This window comes from Narcine bancroftii, chromosome 6 (assembly GCF_036971445.1).
Source record: "Narcine bancroftii isolate sNarBan1 chromosome 6, sNarBan1.hap1, whole genome shotgun sequence".
NCBI classification, from domain to species: Eukaryota; Metazoa; Chordata; class Chondrichthyes; order Torpediniformes; family Narcinidae; genus Narcine; species Narcine bancroftii.
This window is the reverse complement of record NC_091474.1, coordinates 28393522-28417050: the sequence shown is the minus strand read 5'-3', so window position 1 is coordinate 28417050 and position 23529 is coordinate 28393522. Positions and strand designations below refer to the sequence as shown.

General features: G+C 43.4%; 1 protein-coding gene across 16 annotated transcripts in view; it reads right to left on the bottom strand.

Moving 5' to 3' along the window:
- rims4 (regulating synaptic membrane exocytosis 4) overlaps positions 1-21418 on the bottom strand; it is a 133146-nt gene extending 111728 nt beyond the window's left edge. For 3 of the 16 annotated variants that reach the window (XM_069884474.1, XM_069884473.1, XM_069884478.1), the window contains exons 1-2: positions 21202-21290; positions 5523-5582 (exon numbers count right to left, since the gene is read on the bottom strand). Coding sequence is in view for 9 of the 16 variants with exons in the window: in XM_069884463.1 (XP_069740564.1) it covers positions 3651-4613 (963 nt within the window). In the remaining 7 variants the exon portion in view is untranslated. Of the gene's footprint in view, positions 1-3483; positions 5006-5522; positions 5583-11987; positions 12100-21201 lie in introns of those variants that run through there. The other 13 variants (XM_069884467.1, XM_069884470.1, XM_069884469.1 and 10 more) reach the window with 10 other exon arrangements.
- Positions 21419-23529: the final 2111 nt, after the last annotated feature.

Here is a 23529-nt window from a genome sequence, read left to right as displayed (position 1 = left end):
ATACATATTTGTTATAAACCTTTTGATTAACATTGTATCTGTAATCACATATTCAAGGTTACTTCCCTCTGGCAAACTCAAACTGCTTCCTAATTTATCCTTCAAGTAGGATCTCAATTGGTAATATGCCAGCGCTGTATCTCCAGTTATATTGTACTTATCTCTCATTTGTTCAAAGGATAAGAATCTACTTCCTGAAAAACAATTTTCTATTCTTTTAATCCCTTTGTTTTCCCATTCTCTGAAGGAAAGGTTATCTATTGTAAAAGGGAGTAACTTATTTTGCGTCAATATTAGTTTTGGTAATTGATAATTTGTTTTATTTCTTTCTACATGAATCTTCTTCCAAATATTGAGGAGATGATGTAATACTGGAGAAGTTCTATGTTGTACCAATTTTTCATCCCATTTATATAATATGTGTTCAGGTATCTTTTCCCCTATTTTATCTAATTCTAATCTCATCCAGTCTGGTTTTTCCCTTGTTTGATAAAAATCTGATAGGTATCTTAATTGTGCGGCTCTATAATAATTTTTAAAGTTTGGCAATTGTAAGCCTCCTTGTTTATACCATTCTGTTAATTTATCTAGTGCTATCCTCGGTTTCCCCCCTCTCCATAAAAATTTCCTTATTATTTTCTTTAACTCTTTGAAGAATTTTTCTGTCAGTTGTATTGGCAATGCCTGAAATAAGTATAATATCCTTGGAAAAATGTTCATTTTAATACAGTTTATCCTTCCTATTAGTGTTAGTGGTAAATCTTTCCAATGCTCTAAATCGTCCTGTAATTTTTTCATTAGTGGATAATAATTGAGTTTATATAATTGGCCGATATTTTTGTTTATTTGTACACCTAGGTATCTTATTGCCTGCATTTGCCATCTAAATGGAGATTCCTTCTTAAATTTTGAGAAATCCGCATTATTCATAGGCATTGCTTCACTTTTATTTACGTTTATCTTGTAACCCGACACTTCTCCATATTCCTTCAATTTCTTATATAATTCTTTTATTGATAGTTCTGGTTCTGTTAAGTACACTATAACATCATCCGCAAATAGACTGATTTTATATTCCTTGTCTTTTATTTTTATTCCTTTTATATTATTATCTATTCTTATCAATTCTGCTAGTGGTTCTATAGCTAACGCAAACAATAAAGGTGATAGTGGGCATCCCTGCCGCGTTGACCTGCTTAAGTTAAATTGCTTTGATACATGTCCATTTACTGTCACTTTCGCTAACGGTCCCTTATATAATGCTTTAATCCAATTAATATACTTCTCCGGTAAACTGAATTTTTGCAATACTTTGAACAAATAATTCCATTCTACTCTGTCGAAGGCCTTCTCTGCGTCTAAAGCAACTGCTACTGCAGGTGCTTTATTTCCTTCTACTGCATGAATTAAGTTAATAAATTTACAAATATTGTCTGTTGTGCGTCTTTTTTTGATAAATCCAGTTTGGTCTAAATTTACCATTTTCGGTACCTGCTCTGCTAATCTGTTTGCTAATAGTTTAGCTATTATCTTATAATCTGTGTTTAGTAAAGATATTGGTCTATATGACGCTGGTGAGAGTGGATCTTTCCCTTGTTTTAGTATTACTGTAATTATTGCTGTTTTACATGAATCTGGTAAGCTTTGTGTTTCATCAATCTGGTTGATTACATCCAGGAGGGGCGGAATTAATAAGTCTTTAAATGTTTTGTAGAATTCTATTGGAAATCCATCCTCTCCTGGTGTCTTATTATTTGGTAATTTTTTTATTATCTCTTGTATTTCTACTGTTCCAAATGGTTCTGTTAATTTATTTTGTTCCTCTATTTGTAGTTTTGGTAGTTCAATTTTAGTCAAAAATTCATCTATTTTCCCTTCTTTCCCTTCGTTTTCAGTTCGGTATAATTGTTCATAGAATTCTCTAAAGTTTTCCTTAATTTCTTTTGGATTATATGTAATTTGTTTGTCTTTTTTCCTTGATGCCAATACCATTTTCTTAGCTTGTTCTGTCTTAAGCTGCCATGCTAGGATTTTGTGCGTTTTTTCACCCAGTTCATAATATTTCTGTTTTGTCTTCATTATATTCTTCTCTACCTTGTATGTTTGTAATGTTTCATATTTTATTTTTTTATCCGCCAATTCTCTTCTTTTAGTTGTATCTTCCTTCATTGCTAATTTTTTTTCTATATTTACTATTTCCCTTTCCAACTGCTCTGTTTCCTGATTATAGTCCTTCTTCATCTTGGTTACATAACTTATTATTTGCCCTCTAATGAATGCTTTCACTGCATCCCATAGTATAAACTTATCTTCCACTGATTCCGTATTTATTTCAAAATACATTTTTAATTGTTTTTCAATAAATTCTCTAAAATCCTGCCTTTTAAGTAGCATGGGGTTTAATCTCCATCTATACATTCTTGGAGGGATGTCCTCTAGCTTTACTGTCAATATTAAGGGTGAATGGTCCGATAGTATTCTAGCTTTATATTCTGTTTTTCTTACTCTATCTTGCAAACTAGCTGATAACAAAAATAGGTCTATTCTTGAGTATGTTTTATGTCTAGCCGAGTAATATGAATATTCCTTTTCTTTTGGGTTTTGTTTCCTCCATATATCCAAAAGTTGCATTTCTTGCATTGATTTAATTATAAATTTGGTTACTTTGTTCTTTCTGTTAATTTTTTTCCCAGTTTTATCCATATTTGAATCCAAATTCAGGTTGAAATCCCCTCCTATTAGTATGTTCCCTTGCGTATTAGCTACCTTCAAAAAGATATCTTGCATAAACTTTTGATCTTCTTCGTTAGGTGAATATACATTAAGTAGATTCCAAAACTCCGAATATATCTGACATTTTATCATTACATATCTCCCTGCTGGATCTATTATTTCCTCTTCTATTTTAAATGGCACATTTTTACTAATTAATATAGCCACTCCTCTTGCTTTTGAATTATACGATGCTGCTGTTACATGTCCTACCCAATCTCTCTTTAATTTCTTGTGCTCCAATTCAGTTAAGTGTGTTTCTTGGACAAATGCTATATCAATTTTTTCTTTTTTCAGTAAATTTAGCAGTTTCTTCCTTTTAATTTGGTTATGTATTCCATTAATATTTAAAGTCATATAGTTCAACGTAGCCATTTTATACTTTGTTTATCTTCCCTTTCCGTTTTTCCTTCATTACCTTTCCTCCTTTTCCATTTCTGTTTTCTTATTTTAAACCCTTTATAAGACAACATTCCTAAAACATCAAACATTTTCCTTATTCTCCTATTTATAACTTCTTTAGCCCCAATCTCCCCTTCCCCTCCTGAGTTGTCCTTTATCCCTTGTCGGACAACCACATCTCTCCTCTCCATTTGGGTTTGCGAATTCACTCGCAAGCGTCAACTGATTTTGCAGTGACCGCAATTCCCCCCCACCCAGCCCCCCCCAGAAAAGATTTCACTTTTCATATGTAACAAAGGTCACTCTTTTAATTCCCTCCTTATTCTCTCTATTCCATTTCCTTCCCTTATTAATTCTTGTCTATACTATCTATATTTTCCTCTAAGTACAGATACATTCACGTATGCACATTATACCTATACACTCTTATACCTCTTTACCCACACACATATCAATCGTGATCATTTTTACTCTCATTACACGTCTTCATCCCTCAGTCTATTTTGTAATTGTTCTGCAAATTTTCGTGCTTCTTCTGGATCCGAGAATAGTCTGTTTTGTTGTCCTGGAATAAATATTTTCAATACCGCTGGATGCTTTAGTATAAATTTATACCCTTTCTTCCATAAAATCGCCTTTGCTGTATTGAACTCCTTTCTCTTCTTTAGGAGTTCAAAACTTATATATGGATAAATGAAGATTTTTTGCCCTTTATACTCCAGTGGCTTGTTGCCCTCTCTTACTTTTTCCATTGTCTTCTCCAGTACCTTTTCTCTTGTAGTATATCTTAGGAATTTTACTAAAATAGATCTTGGTTTTTGTTGTGGTTGTGGTTTAGAGGCCAATGCTCTATGTGCCCTTTCTATTTCCATTTCTTGCTGTAGTTCTGGACATCCTAGGATCCTAGGGATCCAATCTTTTATAAACTCTCTCATATTCTTGCCTTCTTCATCTTCCTTAAGGCCCACTATCTTTATGTTATTTCTTCTGTTATAATTTTCCATTATATCTATTTTCTGAGCTAACAGTTCTTGTGTCTCTATAGCTTTTTTATTAGATTCCTCTAATTTCTTTTTTAAGTCCTCTACCTCCATTTCTGCTGCTACTGCCCGCTCTTCCATCTTGTCCATTTTCTTTCCCATTTCTGTTAAGGTCATATCTATTTTATTCATTTTCTCTTCTGTGTTGTGTATTCTTTTTCTTAAATCATTAAATTCCTGTGTTTGCCATTCTTTAAATGACTCCATGTATCCTTTAATAAGAGAAAGTATATCCTTTATCTTGCCTTTCCCTTCTTCTTCTATTTCACTGTACTCTTCCTCTTCTTCTTCCTCTGGGTTGGCCATCTGTTGTTTCTTTGTTGCCCTTTTCTTCACTTCTTTCTTGTTTCCATTGTCTTCTGTGGTCTCTTCTTGCTGCAGGTGTTCTGTAGCTGTCATTGCTGGCTGTGGAGATCGACTCCCCAGCTGGTCCCCCCTCCCGTCGGTGTGTTTTTTTTCATGCGCGGTTGCGCACTTTTACTCGGCTCAGCGAGCCATTTTTGTAGTCCAATTTCTACCGACCTGAGGGAGCGGGTTTCTCTCTCCACCGCGGGCCTCTTCGAACAGGTAAGGCCTTCTCCTTCTTCCTCCATTGTCTTCTCTTCCTCTCTTCTTACCGTTGATTTCGATTTTTCTTTTTTTGTCGCCATCTTCTTTCCACCTTTATACTCACTTTTCTTTAACTTTTATTTCTGTGCCTTTGTGTTTTCCTTTGTTTTTTCCGACTTTTCTGGAGAGGGCTGAAGTTCACCGTCCGGCCACTACTCCATCACGTGACTCCTCCTCCGTCACTGTGGTTGAAGTAAAAACATAAAGCTGGAGAAACTCAGCAGGTCAAGCAGTGTCCTTTATAACCAAAGTTTTGGGCTTGAGCCCCTCATCAAGGTATCACGGACAGATTATGTATCGTAAATGGAGGTAGGAATACCTTGACGAAGGGCTCAAGTACACTATTTGACCTGCTGAGTTTTTCCACCATTGTGTTTTTTACTTTAATTTCTACCACGATCTAACCCTTCCCTAACTCACACCCAAAACCCTCTATATTTCTTGCATCCGTGTGTCTTTTGAATGCACCACCATTCCCAGTAATGATTTCCAGGCACCCACTACTCTCTGTGTAAAAAGACTTACCTCTGAGATCTCCCCTGAATTTTTCTCCACTCACCTTCAACAGGTGTTTTCTGGGATTTGCTATTTTTTTCCCCCGGGAAAAGGATGGTGACAATAACAAATGGCTCAGAGCAGGTTAAAAAAAAATGATTATCAGTGGTGAGGAAATAATCATGGAAGACTTGCCAGACCTACCTGGCGTCTGGGGTGGCTTCAGAGAGGAGCAACTGCCCCTTGCCCTTGCATTATATTTGGCTGCAAAAGAAAGAATGAACGTAAAGAAAAGGAGAAGTTCACTCAGCCCATGCTCCTTGGTTCCCTTTATATCTAAAAATCTATCGACCTCTTGAACTCACTCAGTGAATGTGCCCACAAACCCTTTTGGAAAGAAAATTCCAAAGTTTCACCACCCTCTGAATGAAGAGATTATTTTTCCTGCCTCTGTCCTGACCTAACATGTTGAGAGTATGACCTCTGGTTCAAGCCTCATTGGCCTGGGGGAAGCATCATCTTCATGTCCACTTCCTGCAACAACTTTGTGCATTAATGAGATCTCTCTAGTCCTTCAAATCCAAGGGAGTGCAGGACCAATCTAAATATTTCTTCTTCATATGATAGACCTCCCATACCAGGGATTATTCTGATGAGCTTTTGCTGTACTACCTCTGTTACAAATCTATGCCTCTTTAGGTAGAGTTCAGAGCTGTGCACAGAATGCCAGACATGATCTCACTAGGGCCTTGTACAGTAAAAAAACACCCCTGTATCCAGCATCTATGGGGATTGGTAGATGCCGGAGAAGTGAATTTTCCCGATGTTTGAGACTGTGCGTTGCATGGATTGGAGAACTGACTGTGGTGGGGGGGGGGAGGGGGGGAGGGGGGGGCAGGGCACCAATTTTAAACTTTGATATTTTTTTACCTATTTATTTTCTGCAATTTTTTTTGCCAGCTGCTTGAAACTGCTGGTTGCTTGAATTCCAGTTAACGGGGATTTTACTGTTTAATGGAGTAACCTATCTCTGTTTCTGAACCTGTTTAGGTGGCAGACCGCTTGGTAGGGGAGTATTTTGGTGAGAGTGACCACAACTCCCTTAGCTTCAACATAGCTATGGAAAAGGATAAAAACAGACAAAGTGGGAAAATGCTTAACTGCTAATTATGAAGGGATGAGGCAGGAACGAGCACGAATAAATTGGAAGCAAATGTTCAAAGATGAAAGCACAGAGCTAATGTAGAGGAAGTTTAGGAACCACTTGTGCTGGGTTCAAGATAGGTTTGTCCCACTAGGCCAAGGAAAAGATGGTAGGAAAAGGGATGATAAAACAGTGGCTGATGAAACAGGTGAGGCAATTAGTCAAGAGGAAGAAGGAAGCATGTGTTAGATATAGGAAGCAGGAAACAGGAAGGGCTCGTGAGAAATATATAGTAGCCAGGAAGAAGCTTAAGAAAGTACTTAGGAGAGCTTGAAGGAGGCATGAGAAGGCCTAGGCATGTAGAATTAAGGAGAACTCCAAGGCATTCTCTGCGTATATAAAGATCAGAAGGACGACGAGAATGAAGGTGGGGCAGCTAAAACATAAAGAAGGCATAATGTGCCTGGAGGCGGAGGAGGTTGGGGAGGTCCTAAATGAATACTTTGCTTCAGTATTCACAAGAGAAAAGGACCTTGATCATGGTGAGGTCGAAATTGAACAGGCCTTTGTACTGGACAATGTGGCAATTAAGGAAGAGGAAGTGTTGGATCTTTTTAAAAACATCAAGATTGATAAGTCCCTAAGGCCGGACACAATATACCCCAGGCCGCTGTGGGAAGTGAGAGAAGAGATAGCTGGGGCAGGAGCGATGATCCTTGAATCCTCTTTGACTGCAGGGGAGGTGCCAGAGGATTGGAGAATGGTATATGTAGTCCCCTTGTTTTAAAAAGGTAATAGGGAGAATCCTGGGAATTATAGACCTGTGAGTCTTACATCAGTGGTGTGTAAACTAACGGAGAGGATTCTTAAGGATTGGATCAATGAGCATTTTGAGAAGTACAGTCTACTCAAGGATAGTCAGCATGGCTTTGTGAAGGGAAAGTCGTGCCTCACAAGCCTAATTGAGTTTTTTGTTAAAGAGGTAACAAAAGAAATTGATGAGACATGGTCTACATGGATTTTAGCAAGTCATTTGACAAAGTCCCCCACAAGATACTCATCCAGAAAGTCATGAGGCCCGGGATCAGTGGAACCTTGGCTGTGTGGATAAAAACTGGCTTGCAGGAAGAAAGCAGAGAGTAGTAGTGGAAGGAAAGTATTCTGCTTGGAGATCAGTGACTGATCTGTCACAACCACCCATTCTGGGACCCCTACTCTGTGATTTTTTTATAAATGACGTGAAGAAGCGAAAGAATGAGTCAGTACGTTTGTGGATGACACGAAGGTTGGAGGAGTTGTGGATGGTGCTGTAGGTTGTCGAAAGTTACAAGAGGATATAGACAGGATGCAGAGTTGGGCAGAAAAATGGCAGATGGAGTTTAAACTGGATAAGTGTGAGGTGCTGCATTTTGGAAGGACAAACCAGAAGCTGAGTACAGGATTAATGGTCAGATGCTTAACAATGTGAAAAACCAGAAAGACCTTGGAGTCCAAATCCATACATCTCTCAAGGTTGCCGCGCATTGATAGGATGCTGGGCTTAATTAGTCGGGGGATTGAGTTCAAGAGTCAAGAGGTCATGTTGCAACTTTACAAATATCTGATGAGACCACACTTAGAGAATTGTGTTCAGTTCTGGTCACCTCATTATAGGAAAGGATGTGGAAGCTATAGAGAGGGTGCAGAGGGAATTTACCAGGATGTTACCTGGATTATACGGCAAGGTTAGAGCTAGAGCTTTTCTCTTTGGAGCGAAGAAGAATGAGAGATAACTTAATGGAGATCTACAAGATTCTGAGAAGGATAAATAAGGTGGTCAGCCAGTGCCTTTTTCCCAGGGCGAGAGTAGCAAACACCAGAGGACATGTGTACAAAGTGAAGGGAGGAAGGTTTAGGAGAGGCATCAGGGTTAAGTTTCTTTTTACACAGAGAGTTGTGGGTGCCTGGAATGCCTTGCCAGGGATGGTGGTGGAGGTTGAAACATTAGGGGTGTTTAAGAGACATTTAGGCAGGCACATGGATGGAAGAAAAATAGAGGGTTACGAGGCAGGAAGGGTTTAGAGGGTTTTTTTTGGTAGGATTATATGGGTCGGCACAACATTAAGAGCCAAAGGGCCTGTACTGTGCTGCAGTGTTTTATGTTCTATTTATGTTGGGAGAAACATTGCCCGGGGATAATTCTGCTGCCCTCAGATCTTCTACATCCACTTGAAAGAGTAGATCAGGCTTCAGTTTAACTCTGAAAGATGGCACCTGCAGCTTGCTACTGTACTCAAAGGAAAGGTCAAATAGAGGCATAGAGTTCTACAGCACAGAAACAGGCCCTTCAGCCCAATTTGTCCGTGCTGACCAAGCTAGTCCCATTAGCCTGCATTTGGCCCATATCCATCTAAACCTTTCCTGTCTACCTGTCTAAATGTATTTTAGCCACTACCACTTCCTCAGGCACCTCCTTCCACACACCACCCCCCCACCCCCGCATGTGTAGAAGGAACCTCGTGGGTCACTTTTTAGTACTTCCTCTCTCACTTTAAATGGATACTCTCCAGTTTTAGACTCCCCTACCCTAGGGAAAAGGCACTGATCATTTATCTTGTCCGTGCCCCTCATGATTGCATAAACCTCTGTGCTTCCTCCTCGCTCCAGGGAGAAAGGTCCCAGCTGATCCAACCTCTCCTTGCAATTCAAGCTGACCAGCCCCAGTAAGTTTTTGTGCTCAAGAGTGTGAAGTGAGATTTAAACCAAAAAACTGACTCCATGTCAGTTGTGCCATGGTGCTCCAGACAATGAATTAGTAACCTGTGATTCAGGACAAGATAGACTCGGGGAAGATTACAAATACACTGAAGTATTGTTGCTAGTGGAGTGTGTCACTGTGTGAGAGGAAGTGTCTGAATTTCATGTTACCTCATCGTGCAGAACTACCTCAATGTGCAGTGATGTACCAAAGTATCGTGGGGTGTCTGGGCAAGTGGGTGTGCTGACATAGGCTGCTCTGGACTCTCATGGTGTCGTATTTTATCACTCCTGGTCTGCAGACTCCCTTGGCTCTGTGTGCTGTGACACCAGCTACAAGGGAGAGGCAGCAAGGGCATTACAGCTATGAGCCAGATCAGCAGAGAGCAGTATCATCTCTGATTTCCTCATTAGAGTCACAGAGTTGTGACTACAGTTATCACTTCCTTGGGGAACAGGAACCGTCCCATACCCTTTGCTGAATTCTTTTCCTGTTTGTGAGAACATGCTGCAGCTGTCTGTTACATTTCCGGCACCACCTTCGTTTGGTTATCCATCCAATAGGATGATAATGGATCTTTTCAGTCAGTTTGTGGGGTTTGCTATGTGCGTCCTGGAGTGGCTGTACAGACTGATCCTTGACAGGCATCGTGAGGGTACCCACTCTTCCGAAAGGAACAGCGTGTGCCTGAATGGATTTAGGTGAGTAGGAGGTTGCACAGGTCCAGACCCACCCTCTCAACATCCCCTCCCAGATCCAGTAGCATGAAGTCCAAGACAACTGGGGGAATTTCTGTTGCAGTGAATGACCAGACCAAGCTTCGATGCAAGGGATGCCCATTCCACACTTTGCTAGATGGCTATTGACTCTACGAGAGGGTTCATCCACCCTTTGACAGGTCTTGTTTTTCATCCTGCAGGGTGTCTAACCACCCTCCATACCAGGCAAACCTGGTGGGGGAGCCGGTTTAGTCATCGACCATGTGACAGGTAGTACTGCGTTACATGGTACCAGTAACACTCAGACAAGTGACTCTGCACCACAGTTGTGACCACAGAGCTCATTGGCGATGGAATATTTCTGGACAATCTAACATTATGACAGGGTAACATGAATGGCAAATGGACCTATTTTATTTGAATTGTTTTATGTCGACCAGTGGTTCTCATCCACTGATCAATCTTAAGTTCTCCTGTACTTACAGCAGACCTCCTATAGCAAACCCATGGACCAGCTGCAGGGGAGAGGATGGCAGTGAGTTCGGCCCCTCCCAGACAACTGACATCATGTGGTTGGAAATTCATTCTGCTGGGGGAACTCAACAGATCAGGCAGCATCTGTGGGAGACAAAGAAGTGTGTGTGTGTATATGTGAATGTGCATGTGTGTGTGAGGAGGGAGGGTGGGGCATGGAAGGGTACAGTTGGCCAGGTGCTTTCTAAAATAAAACTGGAGCTTGCAGACTCAAGCAGCTGAAAACCACTATAATTAGCCAAGCATTTAATAGGCTTGCACCTGCCCCAGAGCAGGCATGAGGCTGGTTTTGTTTGATAGCCTTGTGTGTTTTGCTTGTTGTTGGAAACCCAGGACTCTGTTCTGGTGCCAGGTGGCAGTGCCATTCCCCCCAACTTACACAGAGCCAGGATATCACAGCCCCCTCACTGTTCCCACCCACTGCTCCAAACTCACTGATTCACAGAGGCCAGGGTGTTACCGCCCCTCACTGTTTCACCTCCCCCCCCCCAACCACTCTACACCCACAGACTCACAAGGCAAGGATATCACAGCCCCTTCACTGCTCCCCCCACCACCATCCCACACCCACTGACTCACAGCCCCTTCACTGCACCCACACCGTCCCACACCCACTGACTCAAGCCCACTTGACTGTTCACCCCACTGCCCCACACCCACTCTCTCACAGCCCCTTCACTGTTCCCATACTGTCCCACAACACTCACTCTCAGATTCAGTGTATTTGCCACAATCGTCTCTGGCTTACAGTAGGAGAGGAAGGGTGGGGGGATATTTTTAACCATTGCCCCACCAGAATGATGCACAATTTTTGGAAACAGTGAATTGCCTCCCTTTCATATTCTGAAGTTCATTAGATTTGTTTGCGCCCATGGCTTCACCGAAGTGTTTCACAGTCACTGGTGTCAGGAATTGTGCACAACAAGATCCCACAAGCAGCAATGGGACAACAACCAGTTACTGGTTGAGCCCGGGGCACTAAGGAAAATTCATTGCTCTTTTCCGACATAAAAAGCTCTGAGATCTTTCCTACCCCCTCCAGGGGAATGATGGGGCCTCATGTTGACATGATGCAGAGCTGCATTTCTGTGTGTGAGTCTCTGGAGTGGGACTTGAACCCACGACCTGCGAAATGTGAGGTGACGATGTGCGCCCACTGAGTGATTTGACTTCAGGCTATGGGTGTGATCTGGTGTCCACTGTATGAGCTTCTATCAGTACGCCTTGTGGGTTTGTGGATGCAAGTAGATCTCTGCATGTAGCTGGGCCTGACTTCCTGTTCAACTATCAACAAGGCTGCGCAAATAGGAGCGGATGTGGGTGCTGAGTCTTGGCAAACAGCTTCTTGTATTAACTCACTGTGAGCGGCAGTACTCTCTGGGTGCACAAGCCTCGACAAATTGCTGGAGCTTCTCCCGGTATCCCAGCTAATGTCTTCCCTGGTTAGCCCGATACCTGTGTGATGTGTCCTATGCAGAAATAAGCAAGTGCCTCAAACTAGAGGTGCAAGGAATTGGTAATGCAATTTAACACACCTTCATAAGTCAACAGCCAAGTGTTCAATGAAAGCAACAACACAGAGGGTGCAGGAAACATCTAGACTGGAGGTAATGTTTGTCTCTCAGCCATGGCAGGAGGCTCAGTAACCTGTGAAGATCATTGACAAAAGGTTAGTGGGGAGATGTGTTTTAACACTGCCAGTGTAGGGTTCTACAGACTGCTGCCTGGAAAGGTCGACAACAACTTTCAAAGGAATTACATAAACAGAGGAAACGATAAAAGGGTCTCAGCGGTGGGTCTGATGGGAGAGAGTAGGGGCAGGGGGGATTGGAGAAGGTGAGGGAGGGGGTGATTGGAGAGAGTGGGGAGTGGGTGATTGGAGAGAGTGGGGGGAGATTGGAGAGAATGGGGAGGGGGTGAATGAAGAGAGTGGGGGAGGGAGATTGGAGAGGGTGGGGACAAAGCATTGTGTAACTTCTGATGTGAAAGAAACACGTATCAAGTGTTTATTTTAGCTTACAGATTTCTTCCTCATCTTTTCCCAAGTTATTATTAGTGTTCATTTTCTGGCTGTGAACATTTCCCACCCAGCCGTCACTGCCCCTGAGAGGTGCTTGTGTGCTGCTGTATTCTGCTGCGGACATGCTGGTGAAGGTTCTGCCACGGTGCTGGCAGGGATGTACTCCCCTGCAGGTGTGTGACCAGTCAAGCAGCTACTGTCTTCCGGTTGGTGTCTAGCTTCTTGGAAGCTGTTGGCACTGCACCCATGCAAGTGTGGGGAGAGCATTCATTGCACTGCTGGCGTGCGGTTGGTCACAGGGCTCCCAGCCTAGGACCAGTTCTTGTAGCCACTGTATTGACGTAGCAGGTGGATCTGTTTCTCATGTCAATTGTTGGTGAAGTGGAAGCCTGTAGTCTTGGTGCGCAGGGATATTTGTGAAGTCCCACCTGGAGATGCTCATTGTTACATCAACCACAAGCTCTATGACTGCTCTGTGAATGACCTGCCTCCACTCTGGTCCTGCAGTGACTGACAAGGGCAACGTGAGACTCTGATCTCTGAGGCGGATGGAGGAGAAGGTGACTGCTGGGCTGGGTGGGGTTCCCAGAACTCAGTGGGACTTTACAGTTTGTCAAGTAAGCCTTGAGCAAGTCCTTCAAATCTTTCTCTCTATCCACAAGTTACTGTCTTCTTGTGGCTGACCATTTCAATTCTCCACCCCCACTCCTGCACCAACATGTCTGTCCATGGTCTTATGCATGGCCAAACCGAGACCACCTGTAAATTAGAGGAGCAACACCTAATATTCCATCTGGGCACTCTCCAAGCAGATGGCATTAACATCGACTTCTCCAGTTTCTACTAGACCCATTCCCTGTTCTCTCGCTCTTCGCCATCCCTCTGACTCCTTTCCTCCAGCTCTCCACTCCCTTCTCTCTTCATTGGCAGAGCCATCCCCCCCCCCCCCCCCCATTTGCTGATGTGCCCTCCCTCCCTTATCCACCTATTACCTTCTGCCTGTGGGTTTGTGTTCCTCCCCCTACCACTTTGTTTGGGTGCCTGGTTTTGTCCATACCTTGATGAAGGGCTCAAGTCCAAAATGTTGGTTATGTATCTTTATCTTTGCTACATAAAGTGCACTTTTTGACTTGCTGAGTTTCTCCAGCCTTGTGCTTTAACTCTCTTCCTGGGTCCATCTCAAGAGTCTGATATTTGGAATGCAAACAATATGGCTTGTCTGAGTATCATTACAAGTCAGTGCAGGAGTGCTGGCCCAGAAGAGGACTGTAATGTTGATTTGCCCTCCCAGTGATGATGGGGGATTTTGTAGAATCAGAGTTGGTGGAATCCTTCATTGTCTTAAACTGCAGGCTATGTGTAGTCCAAGTCTTGACTGTCGGAGCCTATCAGAACTGCCTATACATCAGGAGACATGTGAGCAGTTTTAACACACCTTTCCTTGCTCACCCAAAGTCTGTGCTAATCCTCCTCCTCTGAGTGAAGGCAGGCATGGCTCCAAACATACGGAATGTAGCGTATATGTTCCACAATCTCATTTTTTTTACAGGGGGTGGACTTTGGTCTTGCAGACGTTGAGTGTATCTCCCTTGTGCTTATGAGGGTGATCTAGAGCTCAGTCCCTGGATGTGTGTAAACCCAGGCATTCCCTGTGCCCTGGAGCCTGACTGCAGGTGCTGGCCTGACCTTGGTTCTGGAGTGTCGGCGCCAGAGGCTGAACAACTTCTCAACAGCACAGTGGATCAGCTCCACTCCTGTGTGAAGCCCATTGGAGGTAAGGCAAGGGGAGCGCTCCTGGGGCTATTAACGCAACCCTGCCTCACGCCGATCCTTACTGACATTGGCTTAGTTGTGGCCACACAGATGAGGGGAAAAGGAAGCTGGATTTCAGCTAGTTGCTCTAGTTGATGGAACTATAGGCCTTGGTGAGCCTGAGACAGCCAGGCCCAGCAGCTCCCTGAGGTTCTCCTGTGGCATAGATCGTGTCCACTGTACCTTCTAATGGGTGGAATCCACACTCTGATTCTGTTTCCATTCCAGTGGTTCTCAACGTTTTTCAGTCTCAGGCTCACCTGGCTTCCAGCCGAACACGCCATGGCCCACTAGAGGCAATAACTGAGCAATATTTTCAAGTCAAAGGCAGCCCTGTAGGAAACACATTTTTATCTAATTTTAAGTATTTTATTTAACATTTTTAAAGATACCCATGCCACCCAATTACACCTGATTGGCCATCAATCCCCGGTATGTTTTGAAAGGTGGGAGGAACCCAGAGCCCCTTGGGGAAACCTATGCAGATATGGGGAGAATGTGCAAACTCCTTACCCTGCCCAAACCATCCTGAGGTAGACCTGGTTGGTGTAATGTCACGTCAAGATAAAACAATTATTCTTTCTCCCATCTCCCCCCACCCCCACCTTTTCTGCCAGGACAACCGGGATGGGGAAGCAGAACAGCAAGCTACGTCCTGAGGTGTTGCAGGACTTGCGGGAGAATACAGAGTTCACGGAGAATGAGATTCAGGAATGGTACAAAGGGTTTGTGAAGGATTGCCCTAGTGGCTACCTGACGATAGAGGAGTTCAAGAAACTCTATGGCAACTTCTTCCCTTATGGCGATGCCTCCAGGTTTGCGGAACACGTGTTCCGGACCTTTGACGCTAATGGGGACGGCACAATAGACTTCCGAGAGTTCATCATCGCACTGAGCGTTACCTCTCGAGGGGGCTTGGAGCAAAAGCTGAAGTGGGCTTTCAACATGTATGACGTCGATGGGAATGGGTACATCAGCAAGTCGGAGATGTTGGAGATTGTCCAGGTAGGCAGTTCCACACCATACTCCCCAAACTGGTGCCCTGGATCCTTCCTGCTCTGCATGGATGGGTTTTGTTTACCTTGCCTTACTTCTTTTTGTAAGAGTTTGATTGTTTCCAATTTTGCCCTGGTCAGTTCTGAAAGAGGAGCTTGAGGCCATAGGATATAGGAGCAGATTTAGGCTATTTCGCCTGTCAAGTTTGCTCTACTATTCAAATCATGGCTGATGTATTTTTCCTCTTAACCCCATTGTTCTGCCCATAACCTTTGACATCCTTATCGACCTATTAATCTCCACATTAAATCTACCCAATGACCTGGCCTCCACAGCTGCCTGTGGCAGTGAATTCCACAGATTCACCAACCTCTGGCTGAAGAAGTTCCTCCTTATCTCTGTTCTAAAGAGATGTCCTTTAATTCTGAGGCAATACCCTCTGGTCCCAGACTCTCCCACCACTGGGAATATCTTCTCCCTGTCCACTCTATCTAGTTCTTTCACTGTCCAGGGGAGGAGGTGGGATCAATGCCTGGGTCAACATATTCCAGTAGGAATGTCTCCACTGGTAGGAGTGTCAGGAACCAGAAGACATAGGCTTGAGATCATTGCCCAGTGTGCCAGAAGGGAGATGAGACTCTGGTTAGGCTACGGACCCATTGCCTGAAGGGGCAGTGAGGGCAAATCCAACAGGAACTCGCAAAAGGAATCCAGGAAATAAATTGGTAAAGGGAATAAAAAGGAGGGATTGGGATGACTGATGAAGCAGCAGCCCATCTTGTCTCTGCTGGCCATGCTGTCTACCTCAGCTGGTCCCACTTACCTGCTTCAGCCCAGATCCCTGTTAAACTTTCCTGTCCATGGACCTATCTAGATGCTTTTTAAACATTACAGTTATATCTGGCTCGACTCCTTAATCTGGCATCTATACTTATCGTGTGGCAAAAGGTTCCCCTCGGGTCCCATTGAAATCTTTCCAAACTCACCTTAATTTTATACTTTCTAGATTTAAATTCCCCTGCCCTGGTAAAACAACTATAACCTTATCTACATCCCTGATGATTTTATAAACCTCTAAAAGATCCACCCTCACCCTCCAGTGCGATGATGAACTCTCGGAAGTCTATTGTGTACTCCAGGGAGAAAAGCCCCATCTTATTCCATCTCTCTTTATAATTCAAGCCCTCCAATCCCAGTAATATTTTCATGACTATTTTCTGCACCCTAATTATCTCAATGTTGAAAGTGGGGTTTTTTTTAATATACAATATACAAGTCCTCCCCCACCAAAATCTCCTTTGGAAGGTGTCTTCTTATTAAGGGATGTACTTTTAAATAACTTAGAATTATCTTTAATTCCAGGCACTTTGAGTCTATTTCAGTAAGATGATACAGTCAAAGATATCCTGGTGGAGGGTAGCTGTCCCCACATCACCTCACCCTCTCCTGTGCCTTGTGTTAGACTGTGGGAGAACTGGCCCCTCATGTGGAGTCTCTGGTTCTGTGGAGCTGGTCTGGGGACCTCTATTGTTTAGTCTCAGGCAGGCAAGCAGTGTGAAGAGGATAGATTCATCAGCTCCAAGACTGCAGGATGGCCTGAGGAGCAAAATGTGTTCACAACAAATCCCCTGTGGCTGCTTTGAGTGAGGCCCTGTGCAATGTGTTGGGCAGACCTGCCTCCGTAGTGCAGTGCCCACCAGTACTGACGGCTGTTGTGAGAGTTTTGGGCTTCTCATTTAATAAAGGATTTGCTGACGTTGGAGAGGGTTCAGAGGAGGTTCACAAGGATGATTCTGGGAATGAAAGGGTTATCACATGAAGAACGTTTGATGGCTCTTGGCAGGTACTCGCAATTTAGGAGAATAGAGGGGGAATTTCATAGAAATTTTGAATGTTGAAAGGCTTGGACAGAGTAGAAATATTGTTTACCATGGTGGGAGAATCTAGGACAAGAGCACACAGTTTCAAGATTGAAGGGTGTCCACTTAGAACAGAAATGCAGAGGAATTTCTTCAGTCAGAACCGATGGAATTTGTCATCACAGGCATTTGTGGAGGCCAAGTCATTGAGTGTATGTAAGGCAGAGATTGATAGGTTCTTGATTAGCCAGGGCATCAAAGGTTTTGGGGAGAAGGCTGGGCAGTGGGGCTGAGTGGGGAAATGGATCAGCTGATTAAATGGTGGGGCAGACTCGGTGGGCTGAATAGTCATTTTCTGCTCCTATGTCTTATGGCTTTCTTTCCCTGCACAGGCCATCTACAAGATGGTTTCTTCGGTGATGAAGTTGTCCGATGATGAAGCTACACCAGAGAAAAGAACTGAAAAAATCTTCCGGCAAATGGATACCAACGCCGATGGTAAGTGCCAGTGATCAGCTGGGGTGACATTGGTAGAGGGGCTTCATCCTGCACCAGCCCTTGGAGAGAGACCTCTTATTAGTCTTCATACCCTGTTCTGTCCCCAAAGCCTCATCGTTGTTTCTCTCTTCAAATACTTCTTTGGTTCCTCTTTGAAAGTTGTTGAATCTGGTTTTATCTTTCAGTTTTGTCCAGTGTTAGGTCTGCTGTGTTCATGAATGAGTGAGTCAAACACCAGACTGAGTCGAAATCAAGGTTCTTTGTTCTTTATTGCCGGATTGTAACACTTGCAACTAACAGTGTTAGTTGGAGAAGGCGCATTCTGCCGTTATCAGCAAGTAGTGTTTTTTTTATACCTCAGGATACGTACTTAGTAAATTATCATACCATTACATTGTCCAATGAATAAACTGTTGCTATCCTTCTCTGTTAGTCTGCTGCACATCATTCTTGTTAGTGCAAAGCTTATCTTGAGTGTACAAGGTCACATCTGCATTCTGTTACTCCTTAGTACTGGGTGACTCCTTCTCCGGTCCCATCTCATGATGTTTTTACCTTCCACCAGTCATTGCAACTCAATTCATAAAGTATAATTCATATCCTTTTTTTTGGGCCTTTACAAGTTATCTTAAATCTCTGTTCTCTAGTTACAAGCTTTTGTTCTCCTGGGAGCATTTACACCTTGTGCAGTCGAGACTTTGTCCAAACATTTTGTCCAAAATCCATATGCAAGGGAAGAAATGTTACATCAATGCACAAAGTGCTGGATGAAGTTCAGGTTTATTTGTCATCCGATTGTACCAGTACAACCTGATAAAACAATATTCGCCGGTCAACGGTGCAAAACAATGCAACACTACAAACTGACATTACACACCTACAATGCATACACACAGATATACAGATCCTATATAAATGTCTTAATAAATAGTAGAATTAAGGGGAGTTATTTGAGCAATTCAACAGTTTCACTGCCTGTGGGAAGAACCTGTTCCTCAGCCAGGTGGTTCTGACTCTGATACTTCTCTATCTCTTCCCCGACGGGAGCTGGAAGATGCTGAATACAGGGTGGTACGGGTCTTCACAGATTTTACAAACCCTCTTTAAACAACAATACCAGTAATGTACATCAATGGAGAGGGAGACCCTAGTGCTACTTTTATGGCCCTATGCATTAACCTCCGATCTGATGCTTTGCACCAACCGTACCACACTGCGATACAGCCAGCCAGGATGCTCTTGGTAGAAAGTTGACAGGGTGGCGGCTGTTAGCTTTGCCGCCTCAGCCTTCTAAGGAAGTGCAGTCTCTGTTGCACCTTCCTGACAGTGAGGAGGTGTGGGTCCGCGATAGGTCCTTTCTTAAGTGGACTCCGAGAAACTTGGTGTCTCCACTCTCTCCACGACTGAGCTATTAGTGGAGGGTGGTCATCCCGCTCTCCAGAAGTCCACAATCATCTCCTTTGCCTTGTCCACATTGAGACTCGGGTTGTTATTCTCAACTCAGCAGGTCAGGCAGCATATTCATGGAAAGAAAGTTGTTTTGGGCTGGAACCCTTCATCAGGAATAGCACGAATTAGGCAATAGAACCATAGAACACTACAGCACCGAAACAGGCCCTTCGTCACATCTAGTCCGTGCCAAACTATTATTTTGCCTAGTCCCACTGACCTGCGCCATATCCCAACCATGCATATATCTGACTAAATTTTTCTTAAATGTCAAAATTGAGCCCATATTCATCACTTCAACTAACAGCTCTATCAACACCCCCAATACTCTCTTTAAGAAGTTCCCCCTCACGTTCCCTTTGAACATTTCCCCTTTCACCTTTAACTCGTGTCCTCTGGTTATGGTACCCCAAATAAAAGTGTGGGGGGTAGACGGAGGAGCACAGGCTGATAGATGAATACAGGTGGGAGGGAGAAAGAAAGGAAAAGAAATAAGAGGGGATAGAAGGAAGGAGGAGAGGCTGAGAAAGGTGCATGCAGATTGGAGAAAGGAAAGGAAGGAGATGGGGAGCTGAATGAAGGAAGGTGTGGGTGATGGGCAGGTAAGGTGCATAGAGGAGGGAAAAGAAAGGAAATGTTGGAAGATAGACCCAGGGAAGGTTAGGTAGTGTTACTGGGGATTTATTAAGGTGTTACGTGGCAATAAAACTCATGAAATATATTTTAAATAGAGAGTCAAATCATGTCCTTATTGATTGGTAGAACGAACTCGAGGGGCCAAATGACCTTCTACTAGAGATGTATTAGAGAAGGTGAGACTGGAGGCATTAGCAGGATAAATGGCCAATTTTTTACCCTGGGCAGGGGTCTGGATCCATAGGATACAGGTTTAAGGTGGAGGGAAAGCATTTAAAGGAGGGTTTTCCACACAAATGGCAAATATCTGGAATGAGCGGCTAGAGAATGTGGTGGAGACTGATGCAGTAGCAATGTTTTAAAGGCTTTTAGACAGATACTTGGATGGGAGAGCTCTCGAGGGAGACAGCCCTAATGCGAGCAAATAGAACTAGTGTAGAGAGGTGTCAATCGGCATGGCCAAAGCGGGCTCAATGGGCCTGTTACTGTGCTGTGCACTACTGTGAGGTACAGCGTGCAGTTTGGAAGGCCATTGGCCTTCATTGTAAGGGGGTTGTAGAGGAAGGAAGTCCTGATGGTAAAGCACAGTGTGAGACTGGAGTGCTGTGAGCTGTCTCAGGAAGGCAGAAAAGAAGCACTGCATCCTAAGGACCCTAAAAATAAGCACTCAGCGGCACAAGGACAGTTTCTTCCCCGTTGCCATCAGATTCCTGAATGATCAAAGACACTGCCTCACTTTGACTTTCCATGCACTATTTTTATTTGTTTGTTGTCAGGTGGTTTATATGAATGTTTACCCTACGACGCTGCTGCAAAACAACAAATTTTGTGACTTGTTCATGACAATAAATTCTGATTCTGAGAACCTGGGAGAGGACACTGAGGAAATATTGAGCAGGATGTGCCACAGCTGAGAGAGAGAGGTGCTCGCATGAGGGGCTCAGTAAATGCAGTGAGAGACTATTTCTTTAGGCTGGAAAACCAAGAAGCAGGGGATAGGTCTCCGGATAAGGGATCGCCATTTAAAATGGATCAGCAAAATGTTTGGTATTCTCTCCTAAGAACTGTGAAGTTCAGATTTTGAAATCTTTCAAAATGAGAGTGATAGATTTTGAAAATCCAGGGGGATCAAAGGTATTAGGGTTGGGCAGGAATATAAGGGTGAGGAATGGGGTCAGTCACATCTGATTGAAAGTGGGCGCAAGCTCATGAGATTATAAAAGCACAGAAAGCACAAGTAAGCCACTTGGCCCATGAGCCTACACCATTGTTCAACAAGATCATGGCTGGTCCGATCCAGATCTTGACATCTCTTTCTCTCTCTCTCTCTCTCTCTCTCTCTCTCTCTCTCTCTCTCTCTCTCTCTCTCTCTCTCTCTCTCTCTCTCTCCCCCCCCTGCACAACCATTATCGAGATCCTACTCCTGTTCTTCACTCTTATGTCCATATGTGGTCCTTCCCTGTTCCTGGAAATTCTTACTTGTCTATTGTTGGTCTCACCAGGAAGACTTTCTCTGGAAGAGTTCATCAATGGAGCGAAGAAGGACCCATCCATCGTCCGCCTCTTGCAATGTGACCCCAGCACGGCAGGGCAGTTCTGAAGCACTGCCCCACGGGACAAACGCTGTCACTCTGCACCACTCCCATCCGTGCCCGCCCAGAGGCCCGGTCCCTGCCAAAATCGAGCATCCTTGAAAGTTTCCAATGAAGATACTGCATGCGGCAACAGATTTGCAGCTTATAGTATGATAAATATGTAAATGTGCCAACATGAGTCAAACTCAACTGACCAGCTGAAGGAAAATTTTGCCTCATCCTTGTATTTGTTTGTTGTGAATATAGCTCTTTGTAGGTGAATAGTTTTTTTTAAATTTTAATTTAATAGCAATTTTTTTAGTTTATACCTGACTTAAATAATGGCCAAACCTGATGTGGTTATGTACCAAGAACATTAGTGAGGCATTAAGCCACATCTGTGTCTTTGCCCATTCCCCTTCTCCAAGGTTTAGCAAACCTGTCAGTGGAACACTGTGAAACTCAATGATATGAAAATTTTCATCGGTTTTCAAGGTATTTGGTGTCCTGTAACTAGAATAGAGAGAAATGATGTTCCCAGGACTAGGGGGCCAGAATTAAAGCCACATCCTTTAACGCTGAGATTAAGTGGCAAAGATAGTAGCAGAAATGTAGAACTCTCTTTCACAAAATGCAATTGATGCCAGCTATTGTTCATTTTAAAGGATATTTCTTTCTTTGGCTTGGCTTCGCGGACGAAGATTTATGGAGGGGGTAAAAGTCCACGTCAGCTGCAGGCTCGTTTGTGGCTGACAAGTCCGATGCGGGACAGGCAGACACGGTTGCAGCGGCTGCAGGGGAAAATTGGTTGGTTGGGGTTGGGTGTTGGGTTTTTCCTCCTTTGCCTTTTGTCAGTGAGGTGGGCTCTGCGGTCTTCTATTAAAGGATATAGGGAAAGGTAGAGAAGTGGTTACAGATTAACCATGATTGGAGAACAACCTTGAGGAGATGAGAGGCCTGTTTTCACTTCCTTTTTGCCTTCTAACCCACCCCTTGTGATTTCAGAAGTCCCTCGGAAACCCAAGAGAAATGTGACTGTTCTCATATCACACTGGACAACAAAGATTTTGCTTCCTGAATACTTTTAGGTATATTTTATGGATTTTGGGCTGCTGATCACAAAAATCACCTTTAAAATGTTCCTATTATATACCGTTTTTTTAGCTATAAACTATTTTTGTGATTTCCTGTCATATTATCTTACCACCTCACTGACAAAAGGCAAAGGAGGAAAAACCCAACACCCAACCCCAACCAACCAATTTTCCCCTGCAGCCGCTGCAACCGTGTCTGCCTGTCCCGCATCGGACTTGTCAGCCACAAACGAGCCTGCAGCTGATGTGGACTTTTACCCCCTCCATAAATCTTCGTCCGCGAAGCCAAGCCAAAGAATCTTATCAAGCAAACAAAACTATGAAGTGTAGCATATCATTGAAAACTCATTTTCTGCAATCACACTTGGACTTCCTCCCTGCTGATCTTGATGCAGTCAATGACGAACATGGTGAAAGGTTTCCCCAGGACATTGTGACCATGGAAAAGCGATATCAGGGCAACTGGAATCCATCAATGGTGCCCGACTATTGTTGGACACTGACACGAGAGGCATCAGATGCTGAGTACAAATGAAAATCAGTGGCAAAACATTTTTAAGTCAATCAAACTAAAGCAATGTGTTCAGCACGAAGTTGTCTATCATAATTCCCGATTTTATTTCAGAAAGCAAACCTTAAGGAAAAAATTGTTGTCCAGTGTTATATTCTTTGCCAATACCCTTGTTTACTGGAATCTTTTCCCTCACTATTATTCAAAACTATGTCCAAAAATTGTAAGATTTAATTGCTAATCCACCTTGACAGGTCAGGATCATTGGGTAACACTATCGGAAATGAATGTTAACTTATTCTATCTGAATTACTCCATTTATTATTTTAATTAGTGTTGTCTTTAATGTCCAGAACCAAGACAACTTTTTTTGTACCATATATGCTGCCGTATAGGATGACGCCCCCCCCCCCCCACCCCACCCAGATTTCCTACCTAAAATGTAGGTTTTGAACTATATCCTTTGTATAAGATGACCCCAAGTCTGGCACTTACCACTGTCCAGTGGAGTGATGCTGTCACAATATTTTATTACCAAATTAACCTGTAAAGGTTTTCACTTTATTAGCTTATTTTAAAATAAACTACTGTTGGCTCCTGTGATGGGCCATTTAATTACTGTACAGAG